The following is a 23,285-nucleotide window of genomic DNA, read 5'->3' on the forward strand; positions in this document are numbered from 1 at the left end:
TTATTTACAACCATTCGCAACAAGATCTTGCAACACGCCCTTCACAAATGTAGTGCACGCTATACATTCGGAATCGTCATAGTACGGCGTTAGCGCTCGTTTAGATATTTATAAAAATAGTGGTCAAAACAGGAAAAAAAATTTGCCATCACTGGATTTGTATATTTGTCACGTAGTAGTTGCGGTGAAGAAAACGGTCGCAAAACTTGGAATGACGAAACGGACTTTTTATTGCGCGAACCTGTGCCCACAAAAGCAAGTTGCACTCGAAGCACAACGATAGCGGAGAACACAGTCGGCGATCGTCGAAATCTGACCAGCGGCGAAGCGCGTCGTCTTTTCTACATGAGTCATCGAAGGCTCCAGAATAATCCTTGATGCCCTCGTGTTTTCCAGAAAGTACAAGACAGTTTGCGTCGCTCATACAATCACATTACATAAGCGTCGGTGACAACAGACAACGGATAGAAGCATCGACAACGTTCGAGAAACTTCCGATACATGCAGGCGCGTCCTGCGCCGAGCGATAATGTTAAACTATTGTTAGTCGATGAAAAGCGGTCACCTGTGAAAGATAAAAAAGTGCACAGGTAAATATATAAATTGCTAAGAGGTTTATTAGCAACAGATGCAGGCGAACGGGTAGCAGTCACAAGCTTTCGGCCAAGGACAGCAACCACGAGCTCATGCCGGTGGCGATGCTGCTGAGGCACAGGTTACTCGCCTTCATTACAATCGCCCTCCCCCGAAAAAGGCGCCATCCTGGCGGCTTAAGGCGAAGACATTACTATTGGGTCGTAGTACGGCTTAATGCGACACACGTGGACAAGTTCGCGGTCGCGATTGCGCAGGTCTGTCGGTGGGTTGAGGGGCTCCACGAGGTAATTGACGGAGGACGTTTACTCCAGAACAGTGGTAGGGTCCGAAGTATTTCGCGACAAGTTTTGCGGAGTGGCCGGGTGTGGTAGCGGGTACTCGAAGCCAGACCAGAGAGCCAGGGGAAAATGTTGGTGCAGAACGGTTGGCAGGTTGACGGGATTGCTGCTGCCACTGGTCCTCGGCGGAAAAAGAGCGGGCAAGCTGGCGGCATTCCTCAGAATGTCGAGCAGATTCAGACAGCGGTGTACGCTCGGACGGATCAGGTTTATATGAAAGATTTGTATCGAACGTATTAGATGGCTCTCGTCCATATAGGAGAAAGTACGGGGAAAATCCCGTAGTTGCCTGGGCCGCAGTATTGTACGCATACGCCACGAAAAGGAGAAATTGGTCCCAATTTGAATGATCAGAGGCGACGTACATTGATAGCATATCACCAAGAGTAGGGTTGAGGCGTTCCGTCATGCCGTTAGTTTGTGGATGGTACGCTGTACTTGTGCGGTGAATGATTCGGCATTAGTAGAGTAGTGCCTTCAAAGCATCGGCAAGAAAGGATCGGCCTCTATCGCTCAGAAGTTCGCGAGGGGCACCGTGGCGCAGAACGAAATGCTGTAACAGAAACGATGCAACGTCGTGGGCGGTGACAGTCGGCAGAGCGTCAGTTTCAGCATAACGGGTCAAGTGATCCATTGCAACAATAATCCAGCGGTTCCCTGCTGGAGTGGATGGTAGCGGTTCGTATATGTCAATACCAACACGATCAAAGGAACGACTAGGGCAGGGAAGGGGTTGTGACCGGTAGACTTGTCCGAGAGGTAATTTTCGGCGTTGGCACTGAGTACAGGAGCGAATGAACTTTCGCACGTAGTTATACATGCTGCCCCAATAAAATCGGAGGAGTAGTCGAGCGCAGGTCTTAAAGAGGCCGGCATGCAAGCACTGTGGGTCTGCGTGGAAAGCGTCGCAGATAAGGTCACGAAGATGTCGGGGTATCAAAAGCAGCCACTTGCGTCCGTCAGAATGGTAGTTACGACGATAAAGAAGGGCATCGCGAATGCAAAAGTGGGTAGCCTGATGGCGAAGAGCGTGAGATGGTGAAGAGGTGGATGGACCAGAAAGGATGCTGATGAGAGCACTGATCCAGGGATCCTTGTGCTGCTCCCACGGTATGTTGTGCAGAGCATCTGATGTAAGTACTGGCTCAAGGGTGGATAGACAAGCGTTGTCCGCTGCGACCGGTGAGCGAGAAAGGGCGTCAGCGTCAGTGTGTTTGCGGCCAGAACGGTAAAGAACGCGGATGTCGTACTCCTGTAGCTCAAGGGCCCAGCGAGCAAGTCGGCCAGATGGGTCCTTGAGGGTGGACAGCAAACAAAGGGCGTAGTGGTCAGTGATGACGTCGAAAGTGTGACCATACAAATAAGGGCGGAATTTCCCAAGTACCCAATTAATGGCTAAACACTCTTTCTTTGTAACCGAGTAATTAGCCGCGGATTTTGTCAGAGTTCGGCTCGCGTAGGCGATGACATATTCCATTGCGCAACCTTCCATTGCGCGAGTACTGGCGCCGAGTCCGACGCCGCTGGCATCGGTGTGAACCTCGGTGGGGGAAGCAGGGTCGAAGTAGCGGAGGATAGGTGGCGAGGTTACCAGGCGTCGTAATTTCGTGAAGGCGTCATCGCAGGCGGGCGACCAAGATGAAAGTTCTTTGTCGCCGCTTAGAAGGTCTGTCAGGGGTGCACTTATGGACGCGAAATTTCGAATGAAACGTCGGAAATACGAGCATAAACCAACGAAACTTTGAGGCTCCTTTAACTTCTTCGGTTTTGGAAAGTCGGCGACGGCACGGAGCTTAGCTGGGTCGGGAAGAATGCCGTCTCGCGAGACAACATGGCCAAGAATGGTGAGTTTTCGGGCACTAAATCGACAAGTTGAGTTGAAGTCCCTCGTCAGTGAGACATTTCAGAACGTGCTCGAGACGGCTGAGATGTATATGGAAATCAGCGGAAAAGACAACGACGTCGTCCAGGTAGCCGAGACATGTGTTTCATTTGAGGCCGCGTAACATATTATCTATCATCCTGTCAAAAGTGGCTCGAGCGTTACGCAGGCCGATAATCATCACGGTAAATTCATATAATCCATCAGGTGTAACAAATGCTGTTTTAATGCTGTTTCATGGCGACCAGATGGTGTCATAGGGACTTTCCAGTATGCGGAACGTAAATCCAGCGATGAAAAGAACTCCGTTCCCTGCAAACAGCCGAGGGCGTAAGCAATGTGCGGTAACGGGTAAACGTCCTTGTGCGTTATCTTGTTCAGACGTCGGTAGTCGGCGCAGAACCAAATAGAGCCATCCTTTTTCTTAACAAGAACGACCAGTGACGCCCAGGTCCTGTTTGAAGGCTGTACAACGCCACGCTGGAGCATGTCATCAACCTGGTCATCAATTACACGGCGCTCCGAGGCGGATACCCGATAAGGGCGCTGCCGTAGAGGTAGGTGCATGACTGCCAGTATATATCTCGTGAAACATGGTTGATGTGCGACCCAAACCGGAAGCAGGGCTGCCAAAGAGGCGCGGAACTTCTACAGGAGAATGAGCAGCTGGCTTCTTTGTGAAGATGACATTTCATCGTCGATGGAGTGGTTGAAAGCGTCGAGGAGGGACTTATCAACCGCAGAGTCAGAAGGAAGTGCGCTAAGGTCTGTAGGAGTAGAAGCCGCAGGAGCGTCAAAAATGCAAAAGATGCCAACCGGCAGAACAGGGCCTAGGCATTCGCCATGAAATAAAGGTAAACGGAACGCTGTGGGGTGGTCGACAAGCATCTTCGTGGCACCACTGCAAAGAGTAAGGAGAGCAAAGGGCAGCGGAGAACATTTGCGGTGAAGGAACACTTCAGAGGGCGTAAAGAGAACAGTGCCATCAGAAATAGCAGCGCATGACAGACGGACAAGCAGGGAAGAGCACGGAGGAACAGCATTGTCTTCGGACACAAGCAGTTTGTCACTAGAAGGGTGGTTGGCGATTGTCTCAAAATCGTGATATGCAGACAAGTTCGGCGTGGCAACAGTCAATAATGGCGTTGTTATTTGCAAGGAAGTCCCAGCCTAATATAATGTCATGGGAACACGAGGGTAGCACGACGAATTCGACGGTATACAGAACTCCTTGAATGAAGAGTCGAGCAGTACAGGCCGCGAGAGCTGTAATGTTTTCAGCGTTCGCGGTTCGAAGGGAGAGGTCGGATAAAGGCGTCAGAACTTTTTTTAGTATGCGACAGAGTTTGGCGGAAATTACAGATACTGCGGCTCCTGTATCGAAAAGTGCCAGGACGGCGACTCCTTCGACATACACTTAAATTACGTTGGCTGGAGAGGGACGAGGACTTCAGCATTTCGACGTAGACGCAGTTCGTGCCTCGGGAACTGCGGCCATCAGTTTTCCGGCTCCGTGGGTCCGGCACGGCGACGCATCGGAGAAAGCGAGCGATGACGTGGAGATGGTGAGCGGCGGGTAGGCACGGGTGAGCGATCAGGACAAAAGGAAGAGGTAGGAAGGCTGGAAGGCGAAGACAAAAATTGAGCGGGGAAAGGTGGCGCTCGCCAGATGTTCGGGAAAGGAAGCATGCGACGACGGTAATGGCGCGCCACATGACCAGCACCACCACAATCAAAACATATTGGACGGTGATCGAAGGTGCGTCATTGCTGGGGGTAAGCTCCGACACGTGGCTGAGAAGTCGGAAAATGCTGTCGATCTGGTAACGGCATAGGAGGTGGCGAAAAGGTCGGTGGTCGATGCACAGCGGGCGGCGAGAGCGTTAGTGGGCGAGGTCGGGCAACAGCTTCTGCATACGTGAGAGGTGCAGTGACTGGCGTCGGATCACGTGCTGGAGGAATGGCTTGCGAAACTTGCTCCTGGATGAAGTCGCGGATCGTAGGTGCCAAAGCGGGTGGTGGTTCCGGGACGCAAGACATCAAAGATAGCTGGCGAGAGACCTCTGCGCGAACGAATTCCTGAATCTTCAGAAACAGGGTAGCATGGTCGTCGCTGACACCAAGGCTGGACACAGAGTCAGCGGGCGCAGGGGGACGTCTGGTGTGAAGCTGTTGCGGCGCAACTCGTCGTAACTCTGACACAATTCAATCACTTCAACGACAGTGCGAGGACTCTTCGATAACAATATTTAGAATGCGTCGTCCTCAATACCCCTCATTATATGTTTGATCTTCTACTCTTCTGACATGGACGCATTCACCAGTTTGCAAAGGTCAGCAATGTCCTTAATGTAGCTCGTGAAATTATCTCCGATCTCTTGGGATCGTGTACGCAAACGGTGTTCTGCACGGAGCTTTCTTACTGCTGGCGGACCGAAAACTTGGGTAAACATGGTCTTGAAGACCAACCACGTAGTGAAGTCGCCTTCATGGTTTAGAAACCATAGTTTCGCAACGTCCGAGAGATAGAATGCTACGGTTCTCAACTTGGTAGCATCGTTCGAACGGTTATGGGCACTCACTCGCTCGTATGAGGAGATCCAATCTTCAACGTCTTTTTCATCTGTGGTGGAGAAGATAGGGGGATCTCGCAGACGCAACGCGCCTACACAAACCAGGGTGGGCGGCGCCGTTGGAGGAGTTGGAGGAATGCCGCTTGTGTCCTCGGGCATGATGGGGGGTAGAGTGCGACTCCGAAGTTCCAGGGTGGTCGAAACCCAGCAGCCTCCACCATTTGCTAGGAGGTTTATTAGCAACGGATGCAGGCGAACGGGTAGCAGTCACAAGCGTTCGGCCAAAGACAGCAACCACGAGCACATGCCGGTGGCGATGCGGCTGAGGCATAAGTTACTGTTGTTCATTACAATATATATATATATATATATATATATATATATATATATATATAACCCTCTGCATAGAAATCCTATGCTATACACGAAGCTGCTCGGAGCTAGAACACCAATGCGAAAGCCTAAAACGCACGGCATTGCTATGCGTGCATTGACTCTGCGAAAGGTCGTCTGCTACGCTCAAGCGGTGTAGGCGGCGCCACGGTCGAGGAAGAAGCGCGCAAGAGAGAGAAACGAGGAGGAGGGAAGGCGTAGGAGGAGAGTGTTGCTACTTTTTATATAGAGGGGCTTTACAGCGGACGCCCCAAAAAGCCGTGATCCAAGCCCGAACCCTGAAGAGAGTACCAACGTTGTCCCGGACCATCTAGCTAGCCTCAGGCTAAAAAACCAATTAACCCCGGAGTACGGACTTCTTCCCGAGGAGATCAGGAAGTGCATGGCCACGACGACCGCATCAACCTTGACAGCACCCGCGCTGCCTACACCGATCGTTGTTATAGCACCCCCGAGAGCCACCGGCGTTCCGCGGATCAACACTTGAGCATCCGGAAAGCTGGCTGGAGACGTATGAAAGGGTCGCTGTATTTGACAACTGGAACAGCGACGACAAGCTGCGCCACGTCTTCTTCTCATTGGAAGATGCTGCCAGGACGTGGTTCGAGAATCGGGAGTCGACCTTGACAACATGGGACCTGTTCCGCCGCGGCTTCCTGCAGACCTTTACAAGCGTTGTCAGCAAGGAAAGGGCCGAAGTTCTCCTAGAAGCCCGGGCACAGCTGCCAAACGAGAACACGATTTTCACGGAGGAGATGACTCGCCTGTTCAAGCATGCCGACCCGAACATGCCAGAAGAGAAAAAAGTTCACTTCTTGATGAGGCGTGTCAAACAAGAGCTCTTCGCCAGATTCATACGCAACCCGCCCAAAATTGTTGCTGAATTTGTTTCCGAGGCCACAACCATTGGGAAGACGCTCGACATGCGGACAAGGCAATATAACCGCCTGCACACTGCCGCCAACAACATCGACGTTCAAGCACTTGGCAGCGATGACCTGCGCGAGACCATCAAAGCGGTCGTTCGCGAGGAACTGCAGAAGCTCTTTGCCAGGTCGCAGCCTCAAGTGGCATCTATCGCCGACATCGTCAAAGAAGAAGTTCCGCACTCACTTGGAGTTCCTTATGTGCAGCCGCAATCACCGCAACCCCAGCCGGAAGCGCTGACCTACGCCGCAGTTCCGTCGGCCACCGCCGCTACCACCAGCACGCCCGCCCATCGCCCAGCGCAGCTACCAGAGGAATACGGACATTTGGCGCGCCCCCGACCACCAGCCCCTCTGCTATTACTGCAGGGAAGCCGGCCATGTCTACCGCCGATGCCCATACCACGAGATGGGCCTACGAGGGTTCGCCGTCAACGCGCCACGTTCACAGCTTGGCGAGCGACCACGTGACATCGCCGACTACCTCGCCGGAGCCCAGTGGCAACCACGACGACTCTCACGCTTGCCGTCACCAGGCCGCTACATCTCGCCGCATCGCCGGCTGTCCGGCGACCCAACCCGGGGCCGATCTCCCAGCACTTACCCGGGAAACTAAAGGCAGCAACCAATGGAGGTGCGGTTGCTGTACGACGCAATGCCGAAGATCCTCCGCCGCCGACGAAGAAGATTCACGAATCATCACCACGAGGTATCAGAACGCCACCTGGAAAGAGCCTTCACGACAACACTTCGCCGCAGAAAGAAGACCTGCCGACGTGACGTAGCAGCAGCGGAGCAAGCCGACGGAACCGTGATCCGACGCCACGACTTAACCGTAACGCCAGACGACGGTCTACCGACCTAGACATGCTGATCGATGGTCATAACGTCACCTGCTCTCGTCGACACTGGAGCCGACTATTCCGTCTTCAGTGGCCTGTTCGCCGCCAATTTGAAGAAGGTGAAAACGGCCTGGCTAGAACCCGATATCAGCACAGCGGGAGGCCACCTAATAACGCCGACTGGAATCTGCACAGCCCTAGTCACGGTAAACAACAGCAATTACCCGGTGATCTTCGTAATCCTGCAGCACTGCTCCAGGGATGTCATCATAGGCATGGACTTTCTAAACCAACAGGATGAAGTCATCGACTTAACGTCCATGTCGATAACGCTTTCAACGCACAACGCGATACAACCGGATACAAACATCAATTATCATGCCTTGAATGTGCTAGAAGAACAAGTCACCGTTCCGCCTCGCTCCAGCGTAATGATTTCCGTCGGTACCGAAGTGCCTGCAGACATGGAGGGCGTAATCAAAAATGTTGATCACTTACTGCTCGACCGTGAAATTTGCGTCGCTAGGGGCATAGCTGACCTACGTGAAGGGAAAGGAAAAATGATGCTCACGTACTTCAGCCTCGAAAACAAGCACATTAACAAAGGCACCACGGTCGCCTACATCGACGAAATAGTACAAGCCAGCAGTGCTTTCACCTTCACGGATTCTAGTGCACCTGCAACGACGCTTGTAGTACCTGAACCAACTTTCGACGTCAGCGAGAACCTTCCCAGTCATAAGAAAGAACAGCTAAAAGCCCTGCTCCTGCAATACAAGGACTGCTTCTCGTCGTCGTCAAAAGTTCGACAAACCCCTGTCGCCAAGCACCGCATCATAACCGACGAATATGCCCGCCCACTCCGTCAGAGCCCGTACCGAGTTCAGGCGCGCGAACGCGAGGCCATAAGGCAACAAGTCGACGAAATGCTACGCGACGACATCATCCAAGCCGTCCAAGAGTCTATGGACGTTCCCCGTGGTGTTATTGAAGAAGAAGGATGTAACCCTACGTTTCTGCGTCGATTATCGTCGCCTCACCAAAATCACAAACAAGGACGTATACGCTCTCCCACTGATTGACGACGCGTTGGATCGACTCTACAACGAAAAGTATTTTCGTCGATGGACCTCAAGACCAGCTACTGGCAAATCCATGTCGTCGAGAGGGAACGGGAAAAGACTACCTTTATAAAACCAGACGGAGTGCTCGAGTTTAAGGTTATGCCATTTGGTCTTTGCTCGGCACCTGCGACTTTCCAAGGCGTCATAGATACAGTACTGGCAGGCTTGAAGTGGCGGACTTGCCATGTCTATTTCGACGACGTCATTTTGTTTGCCTCAAGCTTCGAGTAACACCTCCGGCGCCTTGAAACAGTACTTCAAGCAGTCAAGACCTCCGGACTCACTTTGAAGCCAGAAAAGTGCCGCTTCGCATACGAGGAGCTCTTGTTCTTGGGCCACGTCATCAACAAGTCTGGAGTGTGCCGTGACCAACAGAAAACGGCGGCCATCACTGAATTTCCTCCGCCCGCCGAGAAGAAGGCATTGCGTAGATTTCTTGGACTGTGCGGCTATTACATGCGCTTCGTCAAGGACTTTTCACAGATGGCCGAGCCGCTGACGTACCTCACGAACGCCGACGTGGAGTTCAAGTGGGAGACGCTGCAAGTCGAAGCAATTGAAGAACTGAAGCGATGCCTGCAGTCACCGCTAATACTTGCGAATTTCAACGAAAACGCCAATACAAAAGTACACACCGACGCAAGCAACGTAGGACTTGGCGCCGTGCTTGTGCAGAGGATGACGGAGTAGAAAGGGTTGTAAGTTACGCTAGCGGGTCGCCGTCGAAGGCGGAAGCAAAGTATTCCACAACAGAAAAATCATGCCTCGCCATCATCTGGGCTACATCAGTTTAAGCCCTACCTTTATGGCAGGCCTTTCAAAGTTGTGAGCGACCACCACGCCTTGTGTTGGCTAGCTAACTTGAAGGATCCTTCAGGTCGCCTCGCCCGATGGAGTCTGAGACTTCAAGCATTCGACATCACCGTCGTGTACAAGTCCGGGCGAAAGCACTCTGACGCCGGCTGCTGGTCTCGCACCCCCGTCGCACCGCCGCCACAGGACGACCAGGATGCCGACACTTTCTTGGGACCAATCAGTGCTGACGAATTCGCGGAACAACAGCGAGCCGACCCGTAACTAAGGAGCCTTATAGACTACCTGGAAGGCAAGATCGTCATTGTGCCCAAGGTGTTCAGGCGAGGATTGGCGTCGTTTTTCTTGCAAAACGACATTCTCTTAAAGAAGAACTTCTCGCCTCTACCAGCCAACTACCTCCTCGTGGTACCCTCAGCATTGCGTCCAGAGGTTCTACAAGATCTCCATGACGACCAACGGCCAGACACCTCGGTATTTCCCGCACGCTCGCGAGGATACAAGAAAAATACTACTGGCCTTGCCTCTTTGCCGACGTCGCCCATTACCTAAGGACATGCCGAGACTGTCAACGACGCAAAACAGTGACGACAAGCACAGCCGGACTTCTACACCTGATCGAACCACAGATTAGGATCGACTTACTGAGACCTTTTTCCAACGTCGACGTCCGGGCATAAATGAATCGTCGTAGCTACGGGCTACCTCACCCGCTACGCCGAAACAAAAGCATTGCCCGAAGGCAGTGCCGCCGGGTAGCCCGATACTTCGTTGAGAACATCCTCCTGCGTCACGGTGCCCCATAAGTCCTCATCACCGGCCGAGGTGCCTTTACGGCAGAACTAACTCACGCCATCCTGCGATACAGCCAGACAAGCCATCGCCGGACCACCGTCTGCCACCCGCAGACGAATGACCCCACCGAGCGCCTAAATAAGACCATCTCCGACATGCTGGCAATGTACGTCGACGCCGAACACAAGACGTGGGATCCCATCCTTCCGTAGGTTACCTTCGCATACAACACGGCTGTGCAAGAAAAAACGCACATGGCGCCATTCAACCTGGTCTACGGAAGGAACCCGGCAACGACGCTTGACGCCATGCTTGATGCCATGCATGCCTGACGAAGCTTCACGCCATGACGTCCATGCCAGGGACGTCACTGACGAAGAACATCTCGACGTTGCCACCTATTTGCAGCGTGCCGAAGAAGGTCGACAGCTCGCCCGCCTGCGCATCAAGAACCAGCAGAGGACCGACAGCCGACACTACAATCTTCGACGACGCTACGTCGAGTACCAGCCCGGCGACAGTGTTCGGGTCTGGACTCCCATGAGCCGACGAGGACTTAGCGAGAAACTGTTGCGTCGCTACTAGACTATTGGCGCACTAGACTATGAAGTCGTGCCAGATGGCATTTCGCAATCACAGCGGCGTCGCGCACGACCTGAAGTCATCCACGTGGTGCGTCTTAAGGCTTTCTACGTCCGCTGACAAACTTAGGTACTTTGTTGCTTTGTTGTTGTTTTTTCTTTATTACGCGTGGTTTTTTCTTAGCTTTCGTGTTTGATTGTAGCATCGGGACGATGCTTTTTAAGCGGAGGTTATTGACACGTGTACATGTTTATCTTTCACCGGTGACCGCTTTTCACCGACTAACAAATGTTAAACGTTAACGCTAGGCACAGGACGCGCCTGCGTGTATCGGAAGATTCTCGAACATTATCGATGCTTCTATCCGTTGTCTGTTGTCACCAACGTTCATGTAATCTGATTGTATGAGCGACGCGAATTATCTAGAACTATATGGAAGGCACGCGGGCACCAGGGATTAATCTGGAACTTTCGATGACTAATGTATAAAATCTGACACGTTTCACCGCTGCTCAGATTTCGACGATCGCCGACTGTGTTCGCCGCTATCGTAGTGTTTCGAGTGCAACTTGTATTTGTGGGCACAGGTTCGCCCAATAAAATTCGTTTTGCCATTCACAGTTTTGCGACTGTTTTCTTCGTTGTCAATACTACGTGACATCATACAGTGCGCACGTATCGACGCTACGCGGCGCGCATGTCTCATAGTGTGTTTCCTTGTGCGCTAGGCCACGCTTATAGGGCATTTTCCCGCTGCATGCTAGCAAGCGCTGGCGTGGTTCAATGGTAGAGTAGCTGACTCCCACGCAGCGGGCCCGGTCTTGATCCCGGCGGGAACAGTTTTTTTTTTCTCTTTCCCGGCGATAGCTGCTACGGACACCGGACACCACCGGCAGCGGCAGCGGCGGCAGCGGCGGACACAATCGCCAACCGAAACGATTCTTAGAATGAGCCCACAACAGCTTATGCTGTAAAATGGAAAGCTAAGTTAGATGATCACAATGTTCTGGCTGAGCAACAGCAGCAATATTTAAACAACATGTGTTTATTGTTGTGCGACAGTTTCAGGCCTAATAGTCAGTGTTTAAAAGCTATTCAGTAAAACCAACTCCAACCTCAATAAATGGCTGTATTTGCCTTCAAAAATGGGTGGCTACTTGGATAATGTGGTGCATGTTGAACTAGAGCATTTATTCTATAAAATTTGCCTTTGACATTTTGTTTATTTCTTACGTCTGTTAGCCTCCCTGCCAAGTGGCATCGCAAGCATATCAGTCGAGCAGCTTGAAATCAACTAGGAGTCATAATGGATGTAAGATGGTCATAGCTAGCGACTGCTGGGTCCTGCAGGTCATGTTGGGAGAATGGAAATCAATCACGCATGACCAGTTGAATGTTTTTCCTAACTTGTTCAGACACATTTGAGCAACCAATTGCATCTTGATAATGCCCAGTTTCCCGCTGTTGGGGCAAATACGCTAAATGTTTTTGGAAACACTAATTTCATTGGGAGAAGAGTAATCCTGTTATGCTGACTCTAAATTCATGTAAGCGTGCTGCCCCAAAATAACCGCGTCATTGAAGGCACATAAACAGGGAAGGGATGGATGGAACTTCATGTACTTCACTCCTCACATTCACAGTATAATAGAAAAGTAATTTTTTATATGGAGAATGTATTTTCATCCACAAGCTTGATTTAATTTCATAGATCCATGTTTTTGCACCATCCGCGTGTGTACGCATCATTTTGGTGTAACAAACACGTCACTGATGTTTGCTTCTGATCCTGATCCGAGATCTTGATCCTGATCCGATTGCTCCTGATCCAAGACTTTCCCGAGTGATATTCTGCGTTTCACGTTATAATTATCGGCAACAGTGTCGCGGAGAGTTCCTTTATAGAAAGATGTGTGCACGACCCTACAGAAAATGTTTATCAGATCATTGAATATTAGTTGCATTTGAGAGCTGACAGTTCTGTGTTACTACTTTTTGTTCCGTTTCATTGAACTAAAGAACTAAAAGAAAGCGGTGCTCGCGCTTCGGACAACTGTAGCTTGCATAATTTTTCATTTAACTGCCTTAGATATCTGAGCAACTACTCCGGCCTTACAATTAGGCTCCTGCAAATGACAGTTGCCGGGCTGAATTGTGGTTTAGTAAGTTTCACTGACTGTCCCGACAAGTAAAAAAAGTTGGACCGGAGGTACTTATCTACAGAAACTTAGAAGTTGAGAAGCAACTTTGGCTTGAAAAATCTGTAAAATTGGTTTTATGAAACATAGGTGCGAACAAATCTCTACACTTGACATACAGGCATCCTTAATCAAAACAATTTCTGAGCAACCACATCAGCTGTTTGCTAAACTATGCAAATCAGCACCAACCCGAATGTATGCAACATTCTTCTGGAAGATTAATCAACATATTTCATAGGGAAGATTATAGAAAAAGATTGTGAAACGTATTGAATGTAATTCTTTTTATGCCGCCGAATCAAGACTAAAGATATGACTGAAGCTGAAAATCAGCAATACCCATATCTAGATAGCAAAATTGTTATCTTGTGTCGCTGTACTGGACTCGCAAACACCCAGAAAAATAAAAGAAAAAAAATCTCCGCCCAAGCACTCCGTACAGATGGTTAACCAGCAAAGCTGAAACGTGCGGCCCCAGTGTTTAGCAGTGGGTTAATCACGACGCTGTAGTGAAGCGTTTCTCAATTATTGGTTTATAGTGGAACGCAAGCGCCAATGGCGGGCGGATGCTGCTAACCACGACACCGAGCTAACTCGAGATATCGAACGCATGCGACAACGGCGAGCCGAGGAGGCGGCGGTGCGGGAACAGCAGTGTCAGCGTGGCAATGGCGGGAACGCGTTGGCTAACGACGTCGCTAACGGTGCTGCCAATGACGCGCGCGCTTGGGTGCGACGTAGAGAACGACGTAACTGACGGCGCAGCCAATGCAGACGTTTATCGATAAACGGGGCGAACGGTTTTTAGTTTCGCCTAGCCATATACAGCTTTCGCTGTAAGAAACATTGACTCGCCATCGCGGCATGCGAAAGTGGATGTCCAGCGAACCTGTTGAAAATAAGCATATGCAATTCTTCATTGCTTTAGAGTAATGGTAGTAATGGGAGTAATGGTAATTTTCGCAGAACGCGGCTGCTTGTCGTATTGCCGTTTGTTTTGCCCTTAGCCGCTCGTGGTATTCACGCTGCGCATCATGAGTCTATGCGTTGCGTTCCCGTAGCGGTGCTACAACAAAGCTGCCGTCACTGCGGCAGTTTGCGATGATGAATTGTGTGGTTCGGATGCTTGTTTTGCGCTCGTTCTTTATTGAAACAAATGCTGTTCTGTATATTGTATGCATGATTCCAAAAATGTATGCACTTTTCGCTTCACTTTGCTGAGTGCTTGAAGCTTCTGCCTTACGGCGGTACGAGCCACTGCTGCTGCCGTGCACTGCCACCGGCATCGGCCCACAATTTTGCTAGCAGAGATGGACACGAAAAATGCCGACTACCAAGAGACACAAGCTTCTCTGTAAAAAGCTTTAGAATTACCAGCTAGGGTAAAACGGTCCATTATGAAGTGAAATAAATAATTAAATGGAGGGTAAATAGTGTCTACGCAAATTCAACTACGTAACACTGTCATGAAAATTTGTTTAGAAAAGCAGGATGTCAACCTTTCGTCTTTTGTTCTGCATCCTGAATTTAACTTTGTGCCGCAGGGAGTGTGCTGGAACGATGGACATTGTTTGGGATAGATCTGGATTTACAGCCATGAGAATCGAAGACCGTGCCAGGTAAAGAAAAAATATATTTATCGTTCTCCTACTTGTCAAGAACGATGGCTCTTTGCCAAAATAGTTGAAGTGTTTTGTAACACCTTCCCATAGTATTCTTTGGCAAGCAGTTGATGAATACACGAAGTGCTGATTTGTATCACAACAGACCTAATAAATATGCATTGTTAAAAAGTAAATCATTTTTATCCCGTTGTAGTTACCATCTCCTGTTGAGTGCACAGCGTGGGAATGGTTAATCAAGGTTTCCTAACATCCAGTTAGCTACAAGCCTTGGAAGTCCCGGGCATTCTTATTCTTGTAATAGCTGTCTGAAGCACTTAAAAGAAGAAATTCTATCGTCATAAATGCGCTCTCAGACACTTTTTTAAGGATTAAGAACACGCACCCGATATGCTGTAATGGCTGCAGTCAACTTGCCAGCCGAATATTACTGCACTGCATGTTCCATGGAATTTACAATCTCGTGTCAAATACAACAAAAAAATGTGGTTGATCCCTCTTATATAGGAATCGGTATAGAACACGAAAGTGAAACATGTCTTCACAGAAGTAGTGTAATGTTTATTGCACATTGATATATAATGTCTATTGGTGTTTTGTGGCTAAAGCGCCCTTAGGCGTTGATGCACCCACGCTGACGCCTAGTGGCACGTCTCCTCCATCACGACTACCAACGTCGATGACCATGAGCAACCGTCGTGCATATGGAAGCTGCACTACGCTGCACACGCTAGCACAACGCGAAAGACGAAGCACGTAACTGACACACTAATACAACGCGCAAGACAAAGCACGTAACTGAATCGTCACCGAGTCAAATCAGCGCGTACACCGCGTCGTAATTGCAGCCTCCGCGATCAACTTCAGAAACATTTTCAGAGCTAATTGCGGAGGCCACGCTCCGCTGTGCTGAGTACGGTGAACGCCACCTAGGTGGCGTTGGTAGTGCTTCTTGATGCCAGCGTCCCTTCGAATGCTGGCATCGAGGCGTCGTAGTGCTGAGACCACCGAAGCGTTCACTGTCGGTGCGCGTTAGTGTCATAATGCAGTACTTCTCTTTTCTGCTCGTAGGCGGCGGCACCGCCCCGAGCAAGAGCGCGGGTACACGGAGGAGTGTTAGATATATAAGGCGCGTCTGTGTAGCTCTCTGCAAATGCGTTTGTGGCGCAATGGGTTAAACGCTCGGCGATCTATCGTCGCGGACCGAGAGGTCGTGGGTTCCATTTCCAAATTTTGCATGTTTGTGGAACTTTTTCTTCTGGTTTCTTTCTTTGTATTATGTTCTATGACGTATTTCCGTGACGGAAATACGTCAGTGAAGACTTTTTCTTCTGGTTTCTTTCTTTGTATTATGTTCTATGACGTATTTCCGTGACGGAAATACGTCAGTGAAGTCTTGGTGGACCCCGGCATAAAACACTTTCGTGTTAAAAACGCTTAGTCTGCCTTCTGCAAAGCCACCATAAAGCGTCATAAAAAACAATTGGAGGACGCTTAAGCTTTGCCTTTAAGAGTAAAATTCGATAGCGTTATGGGGCCCCGTTTGCATCGCATTTTTCTTTTTAAGGAATGGCTCATACTCCTGTAAATGCGGCCTCCCCATTACGACGAGAGAAGGGAAGTGAAATTCTGCACTGGAATGATGTGCCGCAACGGAGCCAGTTGGGGAAGACGACTACGACGAACGCGGGAGCAGTGGCAGGAGCACATTTGCGCGGTTGCACCGAGGGACGCCAACGAGCCAGCTGTGGATCACTACGACGCTCGAACCCTTGCTGATGATGATAGTTTGTCTGCGCGGATGTTATGGCCTAGCTATAGAGAGCTTCGCTGTAAGGATATAAATATCTGCCATGTCAAAAAAAAAGACAAGTCGTTTCACCTTTGCACAGCGCATAGCTGTGTTCGCTGTACGTGGTCTCCGAGATGATAGCTGTGTGCTGCGTAGCGTAGTCTGCCGTTGTGGCCACGGGGTGCCGCCGCGACACTCACCTTTGAGCCGGCGTTTTGCTGTCCAGGCGTCTCCACTGTGTGACTTCCAGTGCGCTAGCAGAGACGAAAAAGGAGACAAAGCCGGACATCTGTGCGCTAACTCCACCTATAGTTGCAGGATTCAATAAATTTATTCAGCATGTGATTTGTGGGGCGACATCCTTTAATAAAAGAGTAAGAACATTATGTGATTCCTTCGAAAAGTCTTTCGTGCCCCTTTAAGGTGCATAAAAAACAGTGTGGCAGTGTTATCGCAGATTCCTTTTTGCCACTCTATGAGGCTTGTCGGAGAGATAGGCGGGGGGCGATCCTGCTGTATTAACTACACTAATTAATTTACAGCAGAAAAAAATGCACATATGACGTGCACTGCATATCGCGAAACATTTCGGTTTAGCGACTCGTCGGTGGCATTTGTCGGTGTGAACATCGTTCGTCGTCAGTAGCTTTCTGGTCGCCAATCGCAGTCGGTCGCGGGACGTCGTCTTTGTCGCAAGTGTGAATGCGTGCTACAGGTGCGTCGTTGTACACGTCATGTCGCAGCCATGTGGCTCACTAAATGCGTTGCCTATTGCGTGCGTCATTGGGTGCGTGACGGCGCAGCCAATGAGGAGGAGGAGGTGGCGCCACGTCACGAGTACATAAAATGAAGGCGTTCATGACGTTCCCATGCCTACAAACGCTTGAATACTTTCGACTTCCCAGATGTAAGCAATCTGAAATGCCGATGCGGAAATTTTTTGGATACCTAACTGGCACTTTAGTGATATTGGAAAATACAGCGATGTCACCGTCTCTTTCTATATCTCCATTAGGTTAGGTTGCCCAGATTGGAGCGTTAAAATTATTGTTTCGTAACTTACGTTTCCCAACAGATATGCTGCAGTAATCAAGAGTCTGCTGGCCCCTGACTTCTCCTACGGAATGTGGACGGTTGTTTATGATGGACCCATGTTGCTTAACACGAGTGAGTCGGCCATTTCATGATGTACACTGTTTTTCTTTATTTGACATTGAAAACTAAAAAAAATGGGCAATAAATGTTTCATCGAATCGCGGTATTGTAGAATAACTGCCAATCCACGCGGAAACGATTTGCATGAAAAAACACAGGAATCTATTCACTAAACAAACAAAGTACATTATTTACTTTTTACTTAAATTTATGAAGAGGATCGTCACATTAGTTCACCTCTGTCTCTTTCCCCCTTTCACAATGGCAATGCAGACCGAAACAACTGTCGTCCAATTATTCGTTTAATTTGCCTAATTACACGTGCAGCACCGTCATGCGTGGCCCACTGTGCAATCCACGTGCGACGTAGTAAGGTGGCATGAACAATTCCGAAAACAGCTACGCGCACTTCTTATGAGTTGTGAATGCTATAGTATTATTGTCTAATAGAACGCCGCTGAGCGCTTATTCGATTTCGGAACTCCTCGCGGGCAAGCGAGCACGTTGAGACGCTTGGCGAACGCCTCCTAGATAGCACAAGGCCGGTGCACTTCGTTCTCTAACCTTCATGCTACCTTGCTCGTCTACCACAGAATCTGATGGGGATGCTCCCGAGTAAGCCGCGGTGACCTTGACGTCACGGCTTTCATCACGCCGGGCATGGAAATGTAAATTTCGGTCCAAGAAGCACGACGTCATGAAGCAGAGTGCACAGGCCTGATATCAAGGAGGCGCTGGTTTATCTCAGTGGGTACGACACCCGACGTTTGAGCGTGCGGTCATAGGTTCTAAACTCACTACCACCAACGTTTTTCCTTTCGAATTTATTCCGTTTCTTACACTTCAATTTCTTTAAAGCGATTCCCGAGACTAAGCTAGAACCCAGGTGAGAGCTTGTGCGGACAAGGAACGCGCGCATAACACAGGCTTCCAAAAGGGAAAGTGAGGGTGACGTGGCGTTGCGGCGATGCCCTCTCCACTCACGCAACACCTAGCGCGGCAGCGTGGCAGCAGGTGTTTCCTTTCGACCGACATGCTCTATCGAGGCGCTCACGTGACATGGCGCTGCAGCCAATCAGAATTTAGATGCCATTTCGCTGCTTCAGATGACAGACGCCGGTTTTTTACGCTCAATGTGCCATTTGATGCTTTCGCGTTATTAAAGCTTTGCCATACCAGGCGACAAAGCAGCCTATCTTGCCCCTGATGCTGAAGTGACTACGCGTCCAATCGCAAGTTGCGCAAACCGCAAATTGCAATCAGCCTATGGGACTTAGCGGCTATAGTATTGCGCTGCTAAACACGAGGTCGAGGAATCAAATCCCGGCCGCGGAGGCCGCATTTCGATGGGGGCGAAATGCGTCCCGTGCAATGGGCGCACGTTAAATATTCACTGGTGGTCAAAATTAACCCTGAGACCCCACTAACGCGTGCCTCATAATCAAGTCGTGGTACTGGCACCTAAAACCACAGAAATTATTCACTGAGCTTGCGGGACGACGGAAATCAGCTTCCCGTATTTCAAATTACGTTTTGCGCTAAACGGCAATCGCACGCCTTAATAAATTCGGGCCCAGCGAAAACTTTGCTCGGTATTCGGCTCCGTCTTTAAAATTGCTCCAGTACGATGACAAATATAGAGTAGCCGATTATCTCAACAACTAGAAATCGGCAAATACAGCAAGAAAATATAAAGTACACGAAGCTAAATGGCGCCAAAGGATCAAGTTGGCTGCTTCGATGAGAAGTGCCAGCTTGTAAGCGAAGTAATTGAGTAATTGAGATGAAATGGCGATGCAACGATATTTCATTTACAGGAACTGGTTCCTTTGTCACATGACAACCTAACAGCCATTTAAAAAGTTGAAGTGACGGCTGTCAAATAGTGCAACTAAAATGCACTCTACAGAAGTTTGTAAAAAATTATTTATGGGTTTGTATGATTGTAATCTATATAAAGAACGCCAGCATTCCAAGCTTTCTTTGAGAAGAAATACTAAAATATTTTGGCCCGATATGGGCACGTATATTGTGCTGGATTCAAAGTGACCGAGCTTGAGAGCGAATGGATGTTTGGCAGCTACTTTTAATTCAGGAGGAAGGAAATAATCGCGATGTTTTGTGCAACAAAGCCAACTAAATGTAACACATGAGCGTCAGTGTTTTCCAGAATGCAGCAATACCGCTATGCCAATACCTGCAGCTCACTCACGGCTTTCGGTTGGAAAAAGAAGAAAATAAAAAAAATACACAGCAGTTTGTAGAATTCCCGCGATTAAGTGATTCTGATCATTTCAGCACCAAATATGCGAATTGCTTTTCTCATGTTATGATTCTAGCGTGCTCTATTGCTCGACCTCATAAGCCCGTCATAATGCTTCACATATTTTCTTCGCAGTTGCGCCTCGAAGCGCTGGAGAGTATGCCCTACGAGAACATTTCGGTGAGGACCTTTTTGAATCACGCACCTTGATTCAGTTTATATATGCTCATACACTTTGTATTTTGCTGACATTTTCATGAGGGCCACAAATTGAGAAATGGACAGCTTGATAAGCTCGGCGTCGCTTCGGTATAAATTGCCACGCTTATGTACTTGCGCGGCAACAGCGATGTGGGTTTCTAATTTTTGGAATGTACTATATGAATGCTGACGAAAAACATAGATCTTTTTGTGACGGTCTTATAATTATTTAAGGAATAAAAATATTGTTAGGATCCTGGTGGGGTTGGAGATACTTAGAATTCCCTGCCATGGCAGACCGAAAAGTTAGCAATTGAATATGTTGAGAAATACCTTTTATCACAAGATTAAGGGGCTACTGGACATAACCAACCGGTCGAAGACCTTGAAATGGCACCTCAAGGTTGTATTATTTTAAACTTGGAAATGCATGTTTTATTGGCTAATAATATTTGTAATGCAAACTAGTGGCTGAAATACACCAAACGTTCTTAAAGAAGTCTTTGGCTGCATGATCATTATTATGACAATGTAGTGGCAGCAGGTACAGGGAAAGCCTCTAAAATGTTGTTCTTTGTCACCTGTGAAATGAACAAATGAAACTGTCATATGATTTTTCCCCAGCAATTGCACAACTGCCTGTATGTCTGTCTCGTGTACAGCCCTTAAGCTGTCAGCAATTCAAAATTTTAGCGCGATCCACAGCTCCAGTTTTGCTAATATGCACATCGGTTCCGTTCAGCTTTAGCATAATAATGTCAGATGTATTCCCGTGGTGCATCTTTGCTAAATTTTATTTTTATTACGGAGGACTTCGAAAACATTGTCCTAAGAGCTGAAGTAAACTTATTCTTCGAGCAAATTATTTTTGAGCACTCCTTTGAAGAACAACATTACCGACAATAAAATGCTGCCAGTAAGCACGTTCGCGAGGAATTTTTCAGATGTAAGCAGTTCCAACAAATAGTGTCGAAACCGCACCCTTAGTTTCGGAGTGATGAAAGTGAATATCAATGGTCAGGCTTTTCTGCACTGCAAGCTCCGGAAGCGATTGCGTTTGCGGTAAATACGTCATCGGCGCTATGTTTGAGGTATCTTCTATTGCAGTTATAGTGGCTCCTCCACGCCGGTGGAAACAATGTTGATTATGATCCCCACGTCATCGCATTTCGCTTTTGCATCGCCTCGCCTGACGATTGCGCGGCGAACCTCCAGTCTCACAGCCACATCTCGAAGCACCGGCGTGGTCGTATCATTTCCCGGCACCACATCGTGCCACTACCGTATCGATGGCACAATCTGGAGGCACTGCTTAGAAGTGGCACCTTAGGAATCCGCCTAATGCTCATCGTGCATGTAGGTGTGTAGGAATCATTTAAAAGTTGCTGAAGGAAATAGCAGGCTGCATTGAACAGTACTGTTGCAGTCGTCCTTTGGGTACTCAAAAAATATCAGGCTCAGGCGTTCATGGCAGAATGTTGTTAATTATGCGTTTACCAGGTTTTAAGGTAGTCTTCAAAAGCACGAGTAAACACACTAGTGTAACATTAAGAACGTGATTTACTTATTCGACATTTTCCGCATGACGATGAAATTTTCACCACCATTTATTCGGAAACCTTGCAATTATTTTTAAATATTGTTTTCATTCTACAAAACATAACCGAACAACGCTGCACCAGGGTGAATTTAATTATTTCATTTATATTAGATCGGGAATACTGACACACCTTTTTTATTTCTTGTTTTCAGTAATACCGCTGTTCCTTTTTGTACTTGTGGTACTCCTGCGATGAAATTAACAATGAAGTTCTTGTTTTTTCAATGCACTCACTTGGCGCTCGCTTCCAATGGCGATTAGCGCAGGGTCTTAGATGAACATTATTATTTTTTTTTAATTTCAACTGCAGGCCAGGATTGCTGGCCCAAGCAGGTGGTCAAGGAATGTTAAAGGGTGGGGCAATGTACTTTTAGTTAAAGCTTGGCCTAAAGCTGCTTTCCCCAGTTTATCTTCACCTATTTTCTGCGGCTATGCTTATATCCACAATAACATATTGTCGCGGTTCATTGAAAATGCTGCGCCTCCGTTAAAGCTCGCGCAGATTCAAAGACTTTGAACCATCACCTGTGTCGGTATTGCCATTGCCATTTCTTGAGCACATGTGGTCGTTGACAGGGCTGGTCCTTGCAGGATACCGAATTCTGGACTCGGACTTTGCAGGCGGCAGCTTGCGCGGTGTACACGCGTCTAGATGTGTGGATGTCTCACTGAGCTAGATGTAGGGCTACTCAAAGGAGTCCTGATCATCTCTCGAGCAGATCGTCTGTCGTCACCATCTCGGCTCCATGTATAGACAGGGGCGCGGCATTATAAACAAGCCTACCTAAACTCACATGTTGCACCAATTTAAAAAATTAACAAAAGAAACTAGAGATTAGTGCTAAGATCGAGCCTTCAATACATTTAATTTACAGAAACTGCTGGGTGAATTTCAAGAATAATAATACCGTTTCCTCTTTTTGCAGGAGATACGGCTAGGAAGATTGCGCTGGTGGATACCGAAGTGCTAGAGTCGATTATCTACATAAAGGGTGGCGGACCATACACTTTCTGTCTGTGGCACATGACCCCGTGAACGCCCTGAAAGTGTAAAGTGTTTGGACTTACCACCTGTTTCACCATAATTACGGTGCTCATGCGTTAACATGTTTTCACGACTGTTGTCCGCATCCTGTGCACAGTAAGCGATGCTAAATTTAGGCCTAAAACAAAAGGCATTCCTTAAGTACTCGAAACATGCTGTTGATTCCGCAGCAAGAAATTTTGGCTGACTATAGCAGTAAATGAATGTAAGTTAATTGTTCCAGAAAATATCGTCACACGCACGATCGGTGAAAAGCTGTATCGAAAGCTTTATAGGCATCTAAAATCTAGGAGGCTGGTAGGGAGAATCAGACATGAACATACGCGTAAAAATATTAGAAAAAATCTATGTAGGCTGTACAATTCAAATGGGAGGTAGTATTTAGGGAATAGTAATATTCTTTATAACGCTCACACTGGAACTTGAGTGGCATTGGAACCAATAAAGATACTAATAGCATGCAAACAGCGCAATCAAAACACGGATCAGAAAAGCCATTTCTAATCTAACAGTATTAGTCATAATTATATTGATAATTATA

At 48.4% G+C, this 23,285-nt stretch overlaps 1 protein-coding gene across 1 annotated transcript in view; it reads left to right on the forward strand.

Moving 5' to 3' along the window:
* Nucleotides 1-22,742, forward strand: part of LOC119461610 (thiopurine S-methyltransferase-like) — a 135,442-nt gene extending 112,700 nt beyond the window's left edge. Inside the window, exons 6-8 of the mRNA XM_049655179.1 lie at nt 17,556-17,647; nt 20,034-20,078; nt 22,626-22,742. Coding sequence (XP_049511136.1) covers nt 17,556-17,647; nt 20,034-20,078; nt 22,626-22,735 — 247 coding nt within the window. The 3' untranslated portion in view covers nt 22,736-22,742. The remainder of the gene's footprint in view (nt 1-17,555; nt 17,648-20,033; nt 20,079-22,625) is intronic.
* Nucleotides 22,743-23,285: the final 543 nt, after the last annotated feature.

Source organism: Dermacentor silvarum, chromosome 8 (genome assembly GCF_013339745.2).
Source record: "Dermacentor silvarum isolate Dsil-2018 chromosome 8, BIME_Dsil_1.4, whole genome shotgun sequence".
NCBI classification, from domain to species: Eukaryota; Metazoa; Arthropoda; class Arachnida; order Ixodida; family Ixodidae; genus Dermacentor; species Dermacentor silvarum.